Raw genomic sequence first — 21,192 nt, forward strand, 5'->3', positions numbered from 1 at the left:
ATTCGAGCAAATGTCTTAAGTAGTTGAACATTTTACTACTCCAACCTCATGAAAGTGACAAACTGACTCGTTCAACTATCGATGGCCTTTGATTTGACGGCGTGCACACGCGCAGTTCGGCGCAAGACGACCGTTATACCGGATGACCTTTCTGCCCATGAGCTTAGCTAGCCAACGTTGCCATGGCGTGATCGGGGATTTCTATTGGAAAAGCAGTTTCTGCCCATCTTCATACTGTACTGTCTTTGCTACAGCTACTCCTCGATGATTGACATATACATATTGATTAACGGACACAAATCGTTGTCGTTTATGGGTGGGGTTAACAATAACTAATGCAATTCTATCCCCCCCATGTGGTGAGGAAGTATTATTGCAAGCACCTGGTTGAAAATATTTGGTCGCGGTTTGGTAATGGCGTTAGAAATTAAAACTTATCGGAGACTGGCATATCTGCATTATCGCACGGGCAAAAGGTAATGTAACTAGCTATTGACTGCATTGGTGGTTAGACTGGTTTGAACGGTTAAAAAGGTGCATCAAGTTGCGCAGATCAACCAGGGTATTGTCCGTTCAATTATTGCTTCCATCCGAGATGAAACGTACGGTGGGCGTGGCTCCCTATTTTCGTTTGGACTAACTAACCTCGGCAGCAGCTAAATCAGGTGAGGCTGCACTCATTCACCACACAAATTCTGATGAGGATGACTAAAACTCCAGTGACCACAGTTCGAGCCCGAGGAGAAAGGGGGATATGAACCACAGTTGCACAAACGCGTCGGAGGAGCCAGTGTGGTCGACGAACGGGAAGACAGACTCCGCAAAACATGCTGCTGATTTCCCCTCACATTGCGAAACCGTACACGAAAACGTCCCACAACTGGTGGTCACATGTGACTCGAGCCGAATTGAATTGGAGGCCATGAGGATTAGCGGGCTCTCTATTGGATCTCATCCCGACGAGGAGTCGATTTGCTCGGACAGTGGGTTCGGAGGCTCCCCCGCGTCTCTTCTCCTCAGAAAACTGTCAAACGCCTCATCGTCTGTGTTGTCACCAGCCTCGTCTTTTGAAGAAAATGAGGACGACCGCAGCTGTCTTGATGAGGTCCCCCGGGTGAGTGTAGGTTGTCATGATAATGATTATAATGCTCTATCAGCTGCCATATGATTGGACCAATCGGCCTGAGTCTATGTAACGTTCTGCTCAGGAAGATGCATGTGTCATTAGAATACATCATACCAAAACATCTTTGATTGTATGATAACAACTGGTTTTGGTTCAACAGTTCTGCTTAGTTTAGTCTGAACTGATGGAAATGAGGGCAAAGTGTGTGACTTCTGCAGTCCCAGTAAATTTCCATCTGTCATAATGCCTGTAAATCTTATGTTTTTTTTTTTTACTGCTGTGGAAGCACTAGTGCTGGGTGGATCTGTAAACACTGACACAGAAACTGTAAACACTTGTATCCCTACCCCCTCTCGTCATCCCTCTATACACAGACAGAGGCTCAAAGCCTGACACTCTATAGGCTGAGCTGGGGATAGGATAGGTTTACCCCAGAACAAGGAGCCACGGGCCTCCCGAGTGGAGCAGCGTTCTAAGGCACTGTTAGAGGCGTCACTACAGACCCGGGTTCGACCCAGGGCTGTGTCGCAGCCGGCCACGACCGGGAGACCCATGAGGCGGCACACAATTGACCCAGCGTGGTGCGGCTGGCTTCCGGGTTAAGCGACCAGTGTCAAGAAGCAGTGCGGCGTTTCAGGGGACGCATGGCTCTCGGCCTTTGCCTCTCCTGAGTCCGTACGGGAGTTGCAACGATGGGACAAGACTCTAACTACCAATTAGGTATCACGAAATTCGGGAGAAAAAGGGGTAAAAAAAAAGAACAATGAGCCAGATATTCCACTGGATGTGTAAGTGTGAAGCATCCGATTGGTGTTTCCACTCACTACCAGATATAGTGATGAGAGAAAGCCCAGTGGCGGCAGTGGGAGAAGATGGCGTGAGATGGATTTTTGGCTGACATTATTCTCATTGATGAAACATTGGATCTGTTTTCTGTTCCCCGAACTATAATCTGTTAAGAACAGAGTAAATTTGTAGATTTGACCCTTTGCCCCAAATTTTTTAAATTGCTTTGTTTAGAAGAAGCGCAAGGGGAATTGAGTTACTGTTCACTTCACAGAGTAGGCGCCAATAGGATCTTGCTAGCTCGTGCTTGGCTCTGCCTTTCTCCTTGCTTGTTCTGCCCACTGACTAATTTGTTCCTATTGGAAATGACAGGCTGTGTTCTGTCTTGGGTTAGTTATAACACATCTTTGGGTTTGTCATGCTAGTAGGCCTTTTAGGGCATTAGAGTATTAGACTATATGGATAATATTAGAGACTGGACAAAGATGGGACAATCATTCTTTGAAATCTCATTGTATTTATATGGTAAACATGTAGTCTAGGCAACTAAGGTTTGAAGTCCAATAAGGTTTGTTCAACTCAACTTGAGGTGTAGCCTGTCCTTGCCAGGGGGCTTTGTAATGTTTAGTTTCAGGTGTAGCTGCAGGCCACTGCATACATAGAGAACAGGTCGAGCAAGTATTTCCACAGATCTCCATCTGTACATATTTCCAGGGGACATGTTTAGAGTATTGTCAAACTACAGAGACATAGAGCAGAAGAAACTCAATAAGAGAGAGAGACATGTTAGCACCTTTTATTAAAAAAAAATTGGAAAAAAAGACAACTTTGGTGATGTAATAATGCCAGAGTGCTGCTGACATTCCCTATGAAGTGACCTGCTGTAAAGAAGCAAACAATAACAGCGAATCTAACAGATGGTTTTATTGATTAGCGTTTAAGATAATGTTAATCCAAGTCTGTGTTGTGGTGTCAACAAATTGCATGTCTGCTTTCACTGGACATCTTCATAGGTTTTGAAAACCATGAGAAATAAGCAGCACAATGCGGAAGCGTCAATTATCACTTAGCAACGGCCATGGAGGAAAAAGTGACGCTCTCGGAACATTCAGACAGAAACAGCATTGGCCGGTCTGTCCTGTTTGTCTATCTGTGAATGACTCTGCACATACTCACTGGGGTACTTTAACGTGTGTTGTGGTCCAGACTTTTCTCAAGTTCATCACAGCTTTCAACAAAACAAGTCCAGCAGCCTGTAAATGATTGAATGTGTGCAGCTGTTACACAAGATCCCAGCCCAACCCCTCCTACATGTCTTGGCTCAGTCTGGTGGCCAATGGTTGTTTCCATAGAGACGCTCGGCCATAGGTCAGAAAGTTGTGTGATGGAGTTTGAGGTTGTCGCTCTCATGACAGTGTCAGTAAAGTCACAAGGGAGCAGGACAGACGGGAGTGAATGTAAGCTACAGGTGTTGTACTGTACACTAAGGAATGAGGTGTAATTGCACGATTGAATGCTCTCCCCATGCAGAGTGTCACATGGAAGAAACCCAGAAGCACAGGGACCTCGTCTCCCCTCTCAGTGCCCCCCAAGAAGCCACAGCCCTGGGTGCAAGTGGTCGGGCATGCAGGTTGGTTCTTTCTGTCTGACTTTTTCTTTAATTGATCAACTTTTTTTTAACCTTTATTTAACTAGGCAAGTCAGTTAAGAACAAATTCTTATTTTACGATGACGGCCTACCCCGGCCAAACCCTCCCCTAACCCGGATGACGCTGGGCCAATTGTGCGCCGCCCCATGGGACTCCCGATCACGGCAGGTTGTGATACAGTCCGGGATCGAACCAGGCTCTTTAGTGACACCTGTAGTACTGAGATGCAGTGCCTTAGATTGCTGCGCCACTCGGGGGCTGACTTCTGCCTTTCTGTATAGTGAAGTTAGTCTTTCTTGCTGGCTTACTGCTAATAGAAGATGGCTGTGTAGTACCAATGTGTTGTGAGAGTATAACATGCCTCGCCCCTTGCCCCCCTCTCGTGGCTCGTGGTCCAGGGAGCTTCCATGCAGGGGACTATGGGATGCTGCTGAAGCGCTACACTGAGGGAGAGCAAAAGTGCCTGCAGAGGCTAATGGAGGACTCTCTGAGACCCTTTGTGCCAGGCTACCATGGAGTGGTGCAGCGGGCCGAGCAGGACTACAACATGATGGACGACCTGCTCACACACTTCAACTCCCCTGCCATCATGGATTGCAAGATGGGCACCCGGTGAGTGAGACTGTGATTTAGAGACACTGGGAGCTGGAAATGTTTGCAAAAAAAACCAGATACCTTATTTACGTAAGTATTCAGACCCTTTGCTATGAGACTCGAAATTGAGCTCCGGTGCATTCTGTTTCCGTTGATCATCCTTGAGATGTTTCTACAACTTGATTGGAGTCCACCTTTGGTAAGTTCAGTTGATTGGACATAATTTGGAAAGGCGCACACACACACACACACAGGTCCCACAGTTGACAGTGCATGTCAGAGCAAAAACCGAGCCATGAGGTTGAAGGAATTGTCCGTAGAGTTCCGAGACAGGATTGTGTCAGCACAAATCTGGAATAAGGTACAAAAAAAATGTCTGCAGTATTTAAGGGCCCCAGGAACACAGTGGCCTCCATCATTCTTAAATGAAGGAAGTTTGGAACAGAGAAGGTCCTTGGTCAGCCAGGTGACCAAGAACCTGATGGTCACTCTGACAGAGCTCCTCTGTGGAGATGGAGAACCTTCCAGAAGGACAACCACCTCTGCAGCACTCCACCAATCAGGCCTTATGGTAGAGTGGCCAGACAAGTCACTCTTAGGTAAAAGGCACACGATAGCCCGCTTGGAGTTTGCCTAAAGGACTCTGACCATGAGAAACCAGATTCTCTGGTTTGATGAAACCAAAATTGAGCTCTTTGGCCTGAATGGGGAAAAATGAACGTACAAAGAGATCCTTAATGAAAACCTGTTCCAGAGTGCTCAGGACCTCAGACTGGGGCGAAGGTTCACCTTCCAACAGGACAACGACTCTGAGCACACAGCCAAGACAATGCAGGAGTGGCTTCGGGACAAGTCTCTGAATGTACTTGAGTGGCCCAGCCAGAGCCCGGAATAGAACCCAATCCAACATCTCTGGAGAGACCTGAGAATAGCTGTACAGCGACGCTCCCCATCCAACCTGATTGAGCTTGAGAGGATCTGCAGAGAAGAGTGGGAGAAACTCCCCAAATACAGGTGTGCCAAGATTGTAGCGTCATACCCAAGAAGACTCGAGGCTGCAATCTCTGCCCGAAGATGCTTCAACAAAGTACTGAGTAAAGGGTCTGAATACTCATGTAAATGTGATATTTCAGTTTAAATTTTTTAAATTTGTAAATTTGTCTAAACCAGTTTTTGCTTTGTTGCTATTGTGTGTAGATTGAGAGGGGAAAAACCGATTGAATCCATTTTAGAATAAGGCTGTAATGTAACAAAATGTGGAAAAAGTCAAGGTGTCTGAATACTTTCCGAATGCACTGTATAAACCAAAATGTATGATATTTTTAGAACTATTGTTTGATTGCATTTTCATGCAGGTCTGTAGGGAAGGCCTAATGTCATTTCTGGTAGTTAAAAAGGACACAAAATGCACATCAGGTCACCCTCCCAAATGAGTTAATTTGGACTGGACACTAGAAAAGTCCAGAAAAATAGGATGTGGAGATGTTTTCTTTTAATTCATTTTCTTAGTATCTCATGTGAGCTGCACTGCAACTCAGTTTTCTGTATTGTAAAGTGCACCAGTGTATAGGCCCATAGTTGAGTCTAAAATGTAGTTCACTAAACCCATTTAAAGAGAAACAAGTTATTCATGTGTTTGATAAGATTACAGATTCTCTCAGGGTACCCACATGGGTCCCTGTCCCCAAGTTTGGGAACCACTGCAATAACCTCTCTCTGCTTGCTTCCTCTCTCTGTGTATCTCCTTTGCCTCCTGCATTGCAGCCTGCCACTGGCTTTCTCACTGCTCTCTGTAAAGAAAAGTTATTTTGTGAGAATTTATAGTAGCCTATTTTTTTTAAAGATTATAGCTAGCTTAAATTCTGTCAACTGCTCCTGCTGAGGTCAGGCTCCGTTTAACGTTAACTTGTAACTTCATCCTTCTAGCCAGCTAGTTATACAGTGAACTATCTGACTAACAGTAGCCAGGGCACCTTTAGCTAGCCGTCTGACTGAAATATCAGCGACTATTTACCACTCATTCCCTGAGAGTCAGGTTTTTTGTTTGTTTGGGGGATGTTTGTTGACACGGCAGGAGTCAAGTGACGTTAAAAAAATCGCCTTAGATCGCTGCGCTACTTGGGAGGCTAAAGGTGCTTGAGACGTCACTACAGACCCAGGTTCGATCTCGGGCTGTGTCGCAGCCGGCTGCAACCAGGAGACGGCACACAATTGGCCCAGCGTTGTCCGGGTTAGGGGAGGGTTTGTCCGGTTGGCATGTCCTTGTCACATCGTGCTCTAGTGACTCCTGTGGCGGGCCGGGCGCATGCACGCTGACCCGGTCGCCAGGTGTACGGTGTTTCCTCCAACACATTGGTGCGGATGGCTTCCAGGTTTAGCGAGCAGTGTGTCAAGAAGCAGTGCGGCGTGGCAGAGTCGTGTTTCGGGGGACGCGTGGCTCTCGACCTTCGCCTCTCCCGAGTCCCATCGCTCCAACTTCCGTACGGACAAGACTAACTACCAATTGGGGAAGAAAAAATAAAAAACGTATGTCCGGCATTTTGCAGACCATTGTCAGCAGCGTCTCGCTCTGCCACTTGCCAGCGTTGGTCTGGGCAGAGGTAGTTTGTTTCACATCTTGGCCTGTGCCTTGGGCGGAGTTTGCCGTTGGGCAGAGTGGTAAATGAATGCGCTACTGACAAGACACATCCCGGGGGAGCAGGCGACCATAACGAGCATACCTGAATTATGATTTCACTCGTTCGCAGAGGCAGGCGCGCGCGGTTAGAATATTAGCGTTCTGAGCTTTGATCAACGCTGGGAACGCAATAATAATAAGTGGGTAAACTATAATTAACAAAATAAAAAGGTTAGTAAACACTTTCACAAATTAAAAAAAGTGCGGAAATGGTGATTACATGCGTTTACCCTCTAGTACATCCCTGCTTGTGATGAGTATGTATGTGATATTGAGCTGTCTGCTCTGTTAGGACATACTTGGAAGAGGAGCTGGTGAAGGCTCGGGAGCGGCCCCAGCCTCGTCAGGACATGTATGAGAAGATGGTGGACGTGGACCCAGAGGCCCCCACTGCAGAGGAGCGAGCACTACAGGCAGTACTCAAGACCAGATACATGCAGTGGAGAGAGACCCTAAGCTCCACCACCACTCTGGGCTTCCGCATCGAGGGACTCAAGGCACGGACGCACGCACGCACAGACACACACACACAGACACACAGACAGTCTGGGGCAAGTGAACTGAGCAAGTTGAGCCTGCTCTGAGGTTGCCCAGGTGTAAAAATCCCCATTGTTTAAGTCACATGTGTCAAACACAAGGACACATTTCTATCAGGCAGCAAGCACTGCCAACTGGCTGTGTGCCAAATGGCAGCGCATTGCCACACATGCCCCTCCTCCCAGACCCACACACACATGAGCCAGCCAGTGTGCCGTTTCATATCATTACTAATGACACAGACCGAATCTTCTACCGGCTAAATGTCAATGCTTAGTTTCATTTCCGTGTGAATAAAGGATTCACACGCTAGTATAAATTACTACTAAAGGATTCACACGCTAGTATAAATTACTACTTAAATGACCCACGCTAGTATAAATTACTACTAAAGGACACACGCTAGCATAAATTACTACTAAAGGACACACGCTAGTATAAATTACTACTAAAGGACACACGCTAGTATAAATTACTACTAAATGACACACGCTAGTATAAATTACTACTAAATGACACACGCTAGTATAAATTACACACACGCGAGTATTAAGGAGTCGTAAATTGTCATCTACTTTATGAAATTACAGCCTGAATTCAGCCTGAATTCAATGTGGCTTTCACTCTCCGTGGAGCGGAAAGTGCACAGACATGCCACAGTCCTAGGCTACTAAAATGTTGGGGTCTGGTATCGGTTTCTAAAGCTTGACAATGAATAACCAAAAGAACAAACCTACAACAAAACACCATTGTGAAGGAGAATCATGTAGGCCTATTACAGCAACACTTGAGCAGTAGCCTAGGCTGACTAACTGCAAGAATTTGAGCGCACCATGATCCATGCAGTGCAAAAAAACAATTAGAACATGTTTTAAGTTAATGTTATAACAACCTAGCTATGTTTTTATATCGAGTCTTTTTAAATACATTTTGATTAGGGTCGCAGTATATTATGCAAAGCTAATAGTTGTCCGGCCTTTGCAGCTAATCTGCATTTTAAAATGTATGTTAAAATGCTATATACAGTGTCCTATGTATGTTTATAAGACATTGTAAGGGGCATTTTTTTTTAATTTTTATGAAACAATGGCCAGTTTGGGTAGCAGCTGTATGCACGTTTATATGTAAAAACAAACTGGCTATGTCTGGCCAGCGAATTCGTAGTTTTTGTTCAATATGGCCTGATTTGAGTTTGACACCCCCGGTTTAAGTAAAGGATGGAAAAGTTGGGACGACTCTGTGGTTTCCCCCATTAGGCTGATGATTTCTTTTAAAACTGAAAACAACCAAACTGCAAAGAATTTCAGTAGCCTAATAGACTCACTCCCCTGCGTATTTATTTAGATGGTGAAGCTAAAATGTTTAATTTGACTCTATACTGCAGAATTTTGGATTTGAGAATGTTTCATATTAGGCGACATTACAGAATGTCACCTTTTTTATTTTAGTGTATTTTCATACATATCCATTTTACCGTTATATAAAACATTTCATTTCTATACTAGCTACCATTTCTAAGGAGGAGACGGTACATGTACATCAAAGTTGGTATCAAGAGACTGATAAACAGTCACCACTAGCCGGCCAACGCCCAGTACGCTGTCCTGAACCTTATTCACTGTTACTAGCCGGCTACCTCCCGGTACTCAACCCTGCACAGGAGACTGCTTTGCCCTATTTACATAGTCCTTGAACACTGGTCACTTTTTAATAATGTTTACATACCGTTTTACCCACTTTATATGTATATATATTGTATTCTAGTCATGGCTCACCCTATATAACTACTGCTGTACACACCTTTTCTATTCATATACTGTCCATACTCTCTGTACAGTACCTTCAAAGTATAAATACCCCTTGACTTATAGCACATTTTGTTACAGCCTGAATTCAAAATTGCTTAAAATAAAATAAAGTAGCACCCATCTACACACAATACTCCATAATGACAAAAGTGAAAATATGTTTTTACAAATTTGATAAATCAAATACAGAAATATTTAATTTACGTAAGTATTCACACTGCCTGAGTCAATACATGTTAGAATCACCTTTGGCAGCGGTTACAGCTGTGAGTCTTTCTGGGCAAATCTCTAAGCGCTTTGCACACCTGGACTGTACAATATTAGACCATTTATCCTTTAAAACATTTTTTCAAGCTCTGTGAAGTTGGTTGTTGATCATCACTAGACAGCCATTTTCAAGCCTTGTCATAGATTTTCAAGCAGATTTAAGTAAACTGTAACTAGGCCACTCGAACATTCAATGTTGTCTTGGTTAGCAACTCCAGTGTATATTTGGCCTTGTGTTTTAGGTTATTGTCCTGCTGAAAGGTGAATATGTCTTCAGACTGAACCAGGCTTTCCTCTAGGCCTTTTCCTGTGCTTAGCTCTAATCTGTTTCTTTTTATCCCCCAAAAAAACTCCCTAGTCCTTGCCGATGACAATCATACCCATAACATGATGCAGCCACCAACCATGTATGAAAATATGAAGTGGTACTCAGTGGTGTTGGATTTTCCCCAAACATAACGCTTTGTATTCAGGACATAATGTTCATTTCTTCGCCACATTTCTGCAGTTTATTTCAGTGCCTTATTGCAAACAGGATGCATGTTTTGTAATATTTTATTATTCTGTACAAGCTTCCTTTTAACTCTCTCGTTTAGGTTAGTACTGTGGAGTATTCTGTTGATCTATCCTCTGTTTTCTCCTATCACAGCCATTAAACTCTGTAACTGTTTTAAATTCACCATTGGATTTGTGGTGAAATCCCTGAGTGGTTTCCTTCCTCTCGGGCAACTGAGTTAGGAAGGACGCCTGTATCCTTGTAGTGACTAGGTGTGTTTATACACCATACAAAGTGTAATTAATAACTTCACCATGCTCAAAGGGATATTTAGTTATCTGCTTTTTTATTTTTACCCATCTACCAATGGGTGTCGTCCTTTGTGATGGATTGGATTGGATTGGAAAACCACCCTGGTCTTTGTGGTTGAATCTGTGTTTGAAATTCACTGCTCGACTGGGGGACCTTACAGATATATTAATTGTATGTGTGGGGTACAGAGATGCTGCAGACATTTTTTTTGGTACCCTTCCCCAGATCTGTGCCTCGACATAATCCTGTCTCGGTGCTCTACGGACAATTCCTTCGACCTCATGGCTTGGTTTTTGCTCTGACATGCACTGTCAACTTTGGGACCTTATATAGAAAGGTTTGTGTGCCTTTCCAAATCATGTCCAATCAATTTAATTTACCACAGGTGGACTCCAAGTTGTAGAAACATCTCAAGGATGAAAAATGGAAACAGAGCTCAATTTCGAGTCTGGTAGCAACAGGTCTGAATACTTATGTAAATAAGGTATTTGTGTTTTTTATTTGTAAAAAATTTGCACACATTTCTAAAAACCTGTTTATGCTTTGTCATTGTGGGGTATTGTATAATTGAAGGGGGGAAAAAATGATGTAATCAATTTTAGAATAAGGCTGTAACGTATCAAAATGTGGAAAAGGGGAAGGGGTCTGAATACTTTCCACATTTTGTGGTCACTGGCCTACACGCAATACCCCATGTTGTCAAAGTGGAGTTATGTTTTTAGAAATTAAACATTTTAAAAGCTGGAATATCAAGTATTCAACCCCTTTGTTATGGCAAGTCTAAATATGTTATGGAGAAAAAATGTGCTTAACAAATCACATAAGTTGTGTGGACTCACTCTGTGTGCAATATTACTGTTTAACATGATTTTTTTGAATGACTCCCTTATCTCTGTACCCCAAACATATAATTATCTGTAAGGTCCCTCAGTCGAGCAGTGAATTTCAAACACCGATTCAATCACAGACCAGTGAGATTTTCCAATGCCTCGCAAAGAAGGGAACATATTGGTAGATGGGTAAAAATAAAAAAGCAGACATTGAATATCCCTTTGAGCATGGTGAAGTTATAAATTACATTTTGGATGGTGTACCAATACACCCAGTCACTACAAAGATACAGGCGTCCTTCCTAACTCAGTTGCCGGACAGAAAGGAAACCACTCAGGGATTTCACCATGAGGCCAATGGTGACAGATTTTGAGTGTATGAACAATACTCCACCTATTCTGCCTTCCTCTTGTGATGATTTAGTTGAACTTTAATAGCAAATTAAGGGTAACCATTGATGCCATAGCTCCAGTATAGTTGGAAAAAGGCCACATCCAAACAGAGAGGCCCTTGGATGAGTGAGGAAACTAGTACGTTGAAGAGCAATTGCAGAAAGGCAGAGATGAAGTGGAGAAAGGAAAAAGTTGCAGGTCCATTATGATATTCTGAGACAGCAACTTGGCATATATAACAAGACCATTAGAAATGCCAGACGGGCTCATTTTTCTCACTTGAACACTAATAATCAGAATAATATGAAAGTGCTTTTCTCGACCATTGGTCTGATAAATCCTACCCCCGCAAACCTATGTGAACTTTCCTCCACATCTGAATGTGATGAGTTTGCGGCATATTTCAGAGATAAGAAACATTAGGCTGGTTATCAGTCAAACGAGACCTGATGAGGAGTTTGACCTGTGCCCTACCCTACCACGCAAAGGCTCTATGGATTTATTTTCCCTGGTTGACAGACATGCTCAGGAAAATATCACAATTTAAGCCTTTTACCTGCCTTCTCGATCCTACCCCCACCACCTTTAAAACAGTTTTTAATTGCATATCTGAAGAAATGCAAGCTTTTGTTAATCACTCCCTGTTCACAGGCCCTTTCCACACTGCACAAAAAACTGCTATGGTGAAACACCTTCTGAAGAAAATCTAAATTCTCCAGCCTTAATGTGGTAAATGATCTTAGAGCCAACACAGATGCCAAACAGCTCTCTGTCCTTGTCCTTTTGGATTTATGTGCTGCATTCGCCACTGTTGACCATGATGTCCTTCTGGACACACTGGAGAGGTGGGTTGGCTTCTCCGGTCTAGTTCTAAATTGTTTTAGGACCTATTTAACTGGTCAAGAGTTTTTGTCACCAACATAACTCAGAAAATACATATCGTGTGGCGTTCCACAAGGTTTGATTTTTGGTCCGGTACTGTTCAGTTTATACATGTTACTTATTGACAGCGTTATCAGACAGCACAGCACTGATTTTCACTGCTACGCTGATACACAGCTTTACAGTTCTGTGTCACCAGAGGATTTTAGCTCCACAGATAAATGATTAGACTGTATTATTAGTGATTTAAATACTTGGATGGCTCACAACTTCCTACAGCTAAATCTAGACAAGGCCGAGGTATATATTGTTGGAGCCAAAGCACAGCGAGATAATCTGTCCGCACATTTTAATTCATGGGCAATAAAGATAAAACCCCATGTAAAAAAATACAACAAAAAAACCCTAGGTGTAAATTTAATCACACATTAGGAAAATGACCAAAATAGCTTTTTACCACCTGAGGAACATTGCCACGGTGTGTCCGTTTCTCTCTCAGGCTGATACAGAGAGACTCATCCATGTTTTTATTACAAGCAGGCTTGACTACTGTAATACTCTCCTGTCTGGTCTACCCAAGAAAACCATGGGTCAACTGCAAAACATACAGAATGCTGCAGCATGGGTACTGAGCAAGACCAGACGGAGTGCACACATCACACTGGTTTTAAGGTCTCTGCACTGACTGCTTGTGAGTTTTAGAATTAATTGTAAGATTCTTCTATTGATTTTTAAATCAATCCACGATTGGCACCCCAATATGTCAAACAGGCTTTTAAGTTATGTACCCAGTAGGTCTCACAGGTCCTCTGGCACTGGCCTTTTAACTATCCCAAAGCCTAGGACCAAGAGGCATGGAGAGGCAGCCTTTAGTTACTATGCCCCCAGCCTCTGGAATAGTCTACCAGAGAACCTGAGGGTGGACGAAACTGTGAACATAGTTAAATGAGATCTTAAAACACACCTTTTCTGCTTTGTTTTTCCTTAGGGTGCTTTAAGTTGTTCAGTTTGTATTTATCTTGTTTTATCCTCATGTTTGTTGTATAGTAAATATTTCAGTTTATTTTCATTGTTTTGTATGTGTTTTTTTCCCTGTGACGCACCTTTTGTTGCATTCCATGTCTGAAATGTGCTGTGTAAATAAAGCTTGATTTGACTTTAAAACAGTTAGTTTAATAGCTGTGATAGGGGAACATAGGATGGATCAACATTTTAGTTACTCCACAATACTAACCTAAATGACTGACAAGAAGGAAGCCTGTACAGAATACAAATATACTAAAATCCTGTTTGCAGTAAGACACTAAAGTAAAACTGCAAGAAATGTGGTAAAGAAATTATCTTTTTAGGATAAAAATAAACTTAATAGAGCTCAGCACAGGCAAAAAATCCTAGTGGAAAACTTGGTTCAGTCTGCTTTCCACCAGCCACTGCAGAATGAATTTACCTTTCAGCAGGACAATAACCTAAAACACAAGGCCATGTGTTGCTTACCAAGATGACATTGAATGTTCCTGAGTGGCCTAGTTACAGTTTTGACTTAAATCATATTGGAAAATCTGTCAAGACATGAAAATGGCTGTCTGGCAATGATCAACAAACAACATGACAGAGCTTGGAGAATTTTAAAAGAATAATGTGCAAATATTGCACAATCTAGGTGAGCAAAGCTCTTAGAGACTTACCCAGAAAGAGTCACGGCTGTAAACCCTGCCAAAGGTGATTCTAACATGTATTGACTCAGGGGTGTGAATACTAATGTAAAGGAGATATTTCTGTATTTGATGTTCATTAAATTTGCAAAAATGTCTAAACATGTTTTCACTTTGTCATTATGGGGTGTTATGTGTAGATGGGTGAGAAGAAAATCTATATGAATCCGTTTTGAATTCCGTCTGTAACACAGCAAAATATGGATTAAGTCTAGGGGTAGGAATACTTTCTGAAGGCACTGTAGAGATAATATGGACAGTATATTAATATAAAAGGTGTGCAGTAGTTTTTAGAGTGAGTCATGACTAGAATACGGTATATACATATAAAGTGGGTAAAATGGTATGTAAACATTTATTAAAGTGACCAGTGTTCAATGACTATAGGGCATAGCCGTCTCTAAGGTGCAGGGTAAAGTACCGGGTGCTAGCAGGCTAGTAACAGTGACTAAGGTTCCGGGTAGTGTACTGGGCATAGGCCCGGCTAGTGGTCAATGTTTAACAGTCTGATCTCCTGGAGTTAGAAGCTGTTTATCAGTCTCTTGATCCCAACTTTGATGCACATGTAGTCTCCTCCTTCCTAGATGGTAGTGGGGTGAACAGGCCGTGGCTCTGGTGGCTGAGGTCTTGTGATGATCTTCTTGGCCTTCATGTGACACTGGGTGTTGTAGATGTCCTGGAGGGCAGGCACTGTGCTTTGATGATAATTTGGGCTGACCGCACCGCACTCTGGAGAGCCCTGCGGTTGAGGACGGTGCAATTTGTCTTTTTTTATTTAACTAGGCAAGTCAGTTAGGAACAAATTCTTATTTACAATGACGGCCTACACCGGCCAAACCCGGACGACGCTGGGCCAATGTTGTGCCGCCCTATGGGACTCCCAATCATGGCCGGTTGTGATACAGCCTGGAATCGAACCAGGGTGTCTGTAGTGACGCCTCAAGCACTGAGATGCAGTGCCTTAGACTTTAGAATTGCTGTACCAGGCGGTGATACAGCCCGTCATGATGCTCTCACTGGTGCCTACCTTCACCACTTGGGGTCAGCTCCTCAGGAAGTTCCTGGCCCAGATTCACAAAACCTTCTTAAGAAGAAATGTCTTCTTAACTGCAATTCTTTCCTTAACTATAGTTTTATGAAAGAAGTTAAGCAAAGTTGCTATACTTTAAAAAGGTTATTGGAAATGTTCTTGAACTATTTCATATGTTTCTCCTTAATCAAGAAGTTAGATTCTTGAAAATAAAATTATTTGATTTGTTCTTTATTCCAATATAGCTAAACCCTTAAACTCAGGGTCATAAGGTCATGAAAGCAATTGAACATTTTTATATTAACCCACAAACTTCGTCTGAAAGTTTCAGTATTGATTATTATAAACCCAAGAACATGTTTTAGAACAGTAATCTCAGTACAATATATGCTAAAATGATTGCCATTGCTAGCTAAGAAGATGGTTAAGAAGATATTTGAGAAGTTCATAAGAAAATCATTAAATCTTAGGATATTGATGAATTGCACTTAAACTATCTTTTTCTTAAGAAGCATCTTAAGTTTTTGGTTTTCTGTGAGTCTGGGCCCAGGACCCAGTTCCACAGGGATGGGTTCAGACCCAGGCCCCTTAGCTTAGTGATGAGTTTGGAGGGAACTATGGTGATGAAGGTTGAGCTGTAGTCAATGAACAGCATTATTACATAGGTATTTATATTGTCCAGGTGGGATAGAGCAGTGTGCTGTGCAGCGGCGATTGTGTCGTCCGTGGATCTGTTGAGGTGGTATGCGAATTGTAGGTTGTCGGGTAAGATGGAGGTGATATCCTTAACTAGCCTCTTAAAGCACTTCGTGATGACAGAAGTGAGTGCTACGGGGCGATAGTCATTTAGTTCAGTTACCTTCGCCTTCTTTGGTATAGGAACAATGGTGGACATCTTAAAGCAAGTGGGTACTACAGACTGGGATATGGAGATATTGAATATGTCTGTAAACACTCCAGCCAGCTGGACTGCACATGCTCTGAGGACGCAGCTTGAGATGCCGTCTGGGCCGGCAGTCTTGCGAGGGTTAAAATGCTTAAATGACTTACGTCGGGCAAGGAGAACGAGAGCACACCGTCCTCGTTAGTGGAGGGGGCCCGCGTTGGTGGCTCCATGTTTTCCTCGAAGCAGGCAAAGGTGTTTAGCTTATCCGGGAGCAAGGCGTCGGTGTCCGAGGTGGCTGGCTTTCCCTTTATAATCCATGATTGTCTGGAGTTCCTGCCACATGTCTCGTGTCATTTTGCCTCTAGATGGAATGCTGCCATCTGTCCAGGGTTGTTGGTTGGGATAAGTTGTAATCGTCACAGTGGCAACAACATCCTGTATGCACTTCCTGATGAACACAGTGTATACGTCGATACTATTCTCAGAGGCCACCCGGGAAAATGTTCCAGTCCGCGTGATCAAAACAATTTTGAAGCATAGATTCCAATTGGTCAGACCAATGTTAAACAGTCCTTACCACGGGTGCTTCCTGTTGGAAGTTTCTGCCTGTAGGTGTGATATGATTTTCCGAAGAGAGTGCGGGGGAGGGCCTTGTAGCTGTCTCGGAAGAGAGTAGCAATGATCATGAGTTTGTGAGTGTAGCCCATGAGATGTGTTGACAGAATTTTGGTAGCGTTTTCCTCAGATTTCCTTTGGTAAAGTCCCCAGCTGCAATATGCGGTTTCCAGACTTAAATGTCATTCCCTGAGGATGTGTAGCCTAAAGACTGGTGTATATAAAGTTACCCGTTTGGGCTCGAATGTCTAATCCAGTTTGCACATAGTGATGATGACCAAAGAAAATGATCTCTGGAGGTAATGCGGTCGTCATTTGATGGTGAGATTACAGATCGGGAGAACAAAAGGACTTGAGTCCCTGTATGTTACCACAATGCTATTGGTCTTTCTCACTCATTATTCACGATTCATTCATGATTATCCGTAATCATGGTAGCATCCACATTAGTGTATGTGTTCAGAAACATATTCTATTCTTATTTACAATACAATTAACTCCAAAATGGCACAATACATTATTTACCATTCATTTCTATTGGGCACAACATCATATGAAACACAACCAAAACAACCTGCAAATGCATCCAATAAGTTTGTACAGTCACAATCTTGATGTAGCCATTGTGTGCTAGGAATATGTGACCAAATATTAAACTTTTGACTACTTTAATATACATTCTAGTGAATTTGTCCAAATACTTATGACAAATTTAAAATGCATTCATTTCTAAATGGTAAAACGTGTATGAAAATGCCCTCAAATAAAAAGTGACATTCTGTAATGTCGCCTCATATGGAAACATTTGAAACAACATCCAAAATGCTGTAGTATAGAGGTAAATTAAAAGTTTTAGCTGCACTTTTCAAATAAATATGTAGGGGAGTGTATCACAAAAGTTTTACCTGCTGTACTGGAAGTGTAACTTTTGTTCAGCGTGAGCCACTATCTTGTTTCTCTCCAGCGTGAGCTGCTATCTTATTTCTCTCCAGCATGAGCTGCTATCTTATTTCTCCAGCGTGAGCTGTTATCTTATTTCTCTCCAGCGTGAGCTGCTATCTTATTTCTCCAGCGTGAGCTGCTATCTTATTTCTCTCCAGCATGAGCTGCTATGTTATTTCTCTCCAGCATGAGCTGCTATCTTATTTCTCCAGCGTGAGCTGTTATCTTATTTCTCTCCAGCGTGAGCTGCTATCTTATTTCTCCAGCGTGAGCTGCTATCTTATTTCTCTCCAGCGTGAGCTGCTATGTTATTTCTCTCCAGCATGAGCTGCTATCTTATTTCTCTCCAGCATGAGCTGCTATCTTATTTCTCCAGCGTGAGCTGTTATCTTATTTCTCTCCAGCGTGAGCTGTTATCTTATATCTCTCCAGCATGAGCTGTTATCTTATTTCTCTCCAGCATGAGCTGTTATCTTATTTCTCTCCAGCGTGAGCTGTTATCTTATATCTCTCCAGCATGAGCTGCTATCTTATTTCTCTCCAGCGTGAGCTGTTATCTTATTTCTCTCCAGCGTGAGCTGCTATGTTATTTCTCTCCAGCGTGAGCTGCTATCTTATTTCTCTCCAGCGTGAGCTGCTATGTTATTTCTCTCCAGCGTGAGCTGCTATGTTATTTCTCTCCAGCGTGAGCTGCTATGTTATTTCTCTCCAGCGTGAGCTGCTATCTTATTTCTCTCCAGCGTGAGCTGCTATGTTATTTCTCTCCAGCGTGAGCTGCTATCTTATTTCTCTCCAGCGTGAGCTGCTATGTTATTTCTCTCCAGCGTGAGCTGCTATGTTATTTCTCTCCAGCGTGAGCTGCTATCTTATTTCTCTCCAGCGTGAGCTGCGCGTCAGTCTTGAAAATGGAACCAGAGTTTAGTTATATGTTCGGGCAGCGGAAGAATTGTAGGATTTTATGGAGCTGACCTGCTCACCGCCAGGTTTCGTTGAAATTAATAAAAGCATCTCATGCGCTGCAAAAGTTGCAGGTCCAATGTTAGCAAGCCAGTCAAACTGTTTGTGACCGTGTTATGGTGTTTTTTTTGCATATAAACAACTATTTTCACATTTTGTAACTATAGTCTTCGGGCATCCCAAAAATACTCCGGACTTGCCTGTTGGGCAAGTGCCTTTCAGACCTAAATGTCATTCCCTGTAGCCAAAAGACTTGTGTATATAAAGTTACCCGTTTGTGCACGCATGTCTAAACCATTGTTAAATCCTTGTGTAGAAGGCTGATGGTGTGTGCAACACAAACTTTAAAAGGACCAAGAGCAGAGAAGAGGTGATGCAGGCACTGCAGGACTTTGTGGGTTGCAGCGCTCTAATTCTGGTGAGTGTGTCTCTTTCTCTTAAAGCTGAAATTTGCTTAAGGTGAAACAGAGCCACTGTTCCCCCCCAGGCGTCTATTTGTTTTGTTTGTTAATTAAACAGAAGAGCGGAACATCCAGCATTGTGGTCAAAAATATTTGCAGTACCTTCTCTGTTGTTCTATTGTGCATATAATGATGTGCAGGGATGTCAACGGGGGAGAAAGTGTTTGTTGTTTGGAGTAACGTCTTTTTTGTAATATGGCAAATGGACGTGGCAGTTTTACCAAGTATATATTCCAGCTTTAATCTTACCCCCTTTATCCCCCTTCCTCTCTCAGGATTATAGTTGCCTTTCTCTTCTCTTTCAGAAGGGTTATCTGAGACGAATGAAGGATCTTCGGCTGGTGTTGGAGACATCCATCTTCTTCAGAACACACGAGGTAAGCCGTTTTCCACTGCTTTCATGGTATAATTCTTTGCATGTCTTGATGCTGGTCTGAGTGTGCACCTCGCCATTCAAACATCTGTTTCTCTCTGCAGGTGGTGGGCAGCTCCCTACTATTTGTGCATGACAGTACAGGGAAGACAGGAGTATGGATGATTGATTTTGGGAGGACTGTCCCCCTGCCGCCGCCTCTCACCCTGGACCACCGCACCCCCTGGATAGAGGGCAACCGAGAGGATGGGTACCTGTGGGGGCTGGATAACCTCATTGATATCCTGACCGATATGCTGCATCTCACCTGAACTGAACCTCACTCTTGAATGACTGACACAGGACCTCATCCCATCCAGAACACCCTTTCCCACCTGAACCAAATCCGAATGGCCATTTCAACTTTTACCTGAGAGGGTTGACAAACGAGACTGTTCACATATTGGACTCGGGTTGTGTGTTGGGGTTTAGGGGTTACTGGACTACCGTCTGTGGCTATAATGAAGGCAATGGGAGATGAACAGAGGTGTATGTGATGGACAAAGGAAAATAGTAGCACAAGTTCCTCAGAAGAACTAGACAACAGCAATGCAAAATGAAACACTGCCCTTTTATCATCTTCCACATAATCCCCCCAAACAAATGCCGCCATTTTGTTCTATTACAATTGTACTTAATAATCATCAGCTCTAAGTGTTTCTTACTCCAGGTTTGAGGGCTGTAGGACCTAAACAGTTAATGTTGATACTATACTATTATGCTCCACATAATGGAGTGACCCTTAATAGAGGACTCATAAAACCTAGTAAAACATTTGCGAACTGTGTTAATGAACACTGCCTTCAAGTTTGTTTATTAGTCATATACTCATGATATACAGTGCATTCGGGAAGTATGCAGACCCCTTGACCTTTTTCCACATTCTGTTACATTACAGCCTTATTCTAAGATGGATTAAATCTTTTTTCCCCGCATCAATCTACACACAATGCCCCCTAATGACAACAAAGCAAAAACAGGTATTTAGAATTATTTACAAATATATACAAAATAAAAACCGATATCACATTTACTCAGTACTTTGAAGTACCTTTGGCAGAGATTACAGCCTCGAGTCTTCTTGGGTATGACGCTACAAGCTTGGCACACCTGTATTTAGGGAGTTTCTCCCATTCTTCTCTGCAGATCCTCTTAAGCTCTGTAAGGTTGGATGGAGTGCATGGCTGCACAGATATTTTCAGGTCTCTCCAGAGATGTTCGATCAGGTTCAAGTCCGTGCTCTGGCTGGGCCACTCAAGGACTTTCAGAGACTTGTCCCGAAGCCACTCCTGCGTTGTCTTGGTTGTGTGTTTCGGGTTGTTGTCCTGTTGGAAGGTGAACCTTCGCCCCAGTCTGAGGTCCTGAGCGCTCTGGAGCAGGTTTTCATCAAGGATCTCTCTGTACTTTGCTCCGTTAATCTTTCCCTCGATCCTGACTAGTCTCCCAGTCCCTGCTGCTGAAAAACATCCCCACAGTATGTTGCTGCCACTACCATGCTTCACCTTAGGGATGGTGCCAGGTTTCCTCCAGACGTGACACTTGGCATTCAGGCCAAAGAGTTCAGTCTTGGTTTCATCAGACCGGAAAATATTGTTTCTCATGGTCCGAGAGTCCTTTAGGTGCCTTTTGGCAAACTCCAAGCAGGCTGTCATGTGCCTTTTACTGAGGAGTGACTTCGGTCAGGCCACTCTACCATAAAGACCTATTGGTTGAGTGCTGCGGAGATGGTTGTCCTTCTGGAAGTTTCTCCCATCTCCATAGAGGTACTCTTGAGCTCTGTCAGAGTGACCATCGGGTTCTTGGGCACTTCCCTGACAATT

The 21,192-nt window shown here is 43.1% G+C and overlaps 1 protein-coding gene across 2 annotated transcripts; it reads left to right on the forward strand.

Annotated features, from left to right (window-relative positions):
* The first annotated feature begins 237 nt into the window (after window positions 1–237).
* itpkca (inositol-trisphosphate 3-kinase Ca) lies at window positions 238–20,167 on the forward strand. Of its 2 annotated transcripts, none has more exons than XM_014196889.2 (7): window positions 238–1,120; window positions 3,443–3,542; window positions 3,960–4,173; window positions 7,125–7,329; window positions 18,816–18,917; window positions 19,266–19,337; window positions 19,438–20,167. In XM_014196889.2, the coding sequence occupies exons 1-7, from the start codon at window positions 755–757 to the stop codon at window positions 19,642–19,644; spliced, it is 1,266 nt and encodes a 421-aa protein (XP_014052364.1). In that variant the 5' UTR covers window positions 238–754; the 3' UTR covers window positions 19,645–20,167. The 2 variants fall into 2 exon arrangements, with proteins under 2 accessions (XP_014052364.1, XP_014052365.1); XM_014196890.2 differs by having other exon boundaries at window positions 245–1,114.
* The last annotated feature ends 1,025 nt before the right edge of the window (window positions 20,168–21,192 follow it).

This window comes from Salmo salar, chromosome ssa04 (assembly GCF_905237065.1).
Source record: "Salmo salar chromosome ssa04, Ssal_v3.1, whole genome shotgun sequence".
Taxonomy (NCBI): Eukaryota; Metazoa; Chordata; class Actinopteri; order Salmoniformes; family Salmonidae; genus Salmo; species Salmo salar.

Excerpts from the sequence above, each read along its gene's own strand:
- itpkca (XM_014196889.2), top strand. The coding sequence starts at position 755 with ATGAACCACAGTTGCACAAACGCGTCGGAGGAGCCAGTGTGGTCGACG. Across the intron at positions 1,121-3,442 it reads ATGAGGTCCCCCGGGTGAGT|AGTGTCACATGGAAGAAACC; the intron begins GTAGGTTGTCAT and ends CTCCCCATGCAG. Across the intron at positions 3,543-3,959 it reads GCAAGTGGTCGGGCATGCAG|GGAGCTTCCATGCAGGGGAC; the intron begins GTTGGTTCTTTC and ends CTCGTGGTCCAG.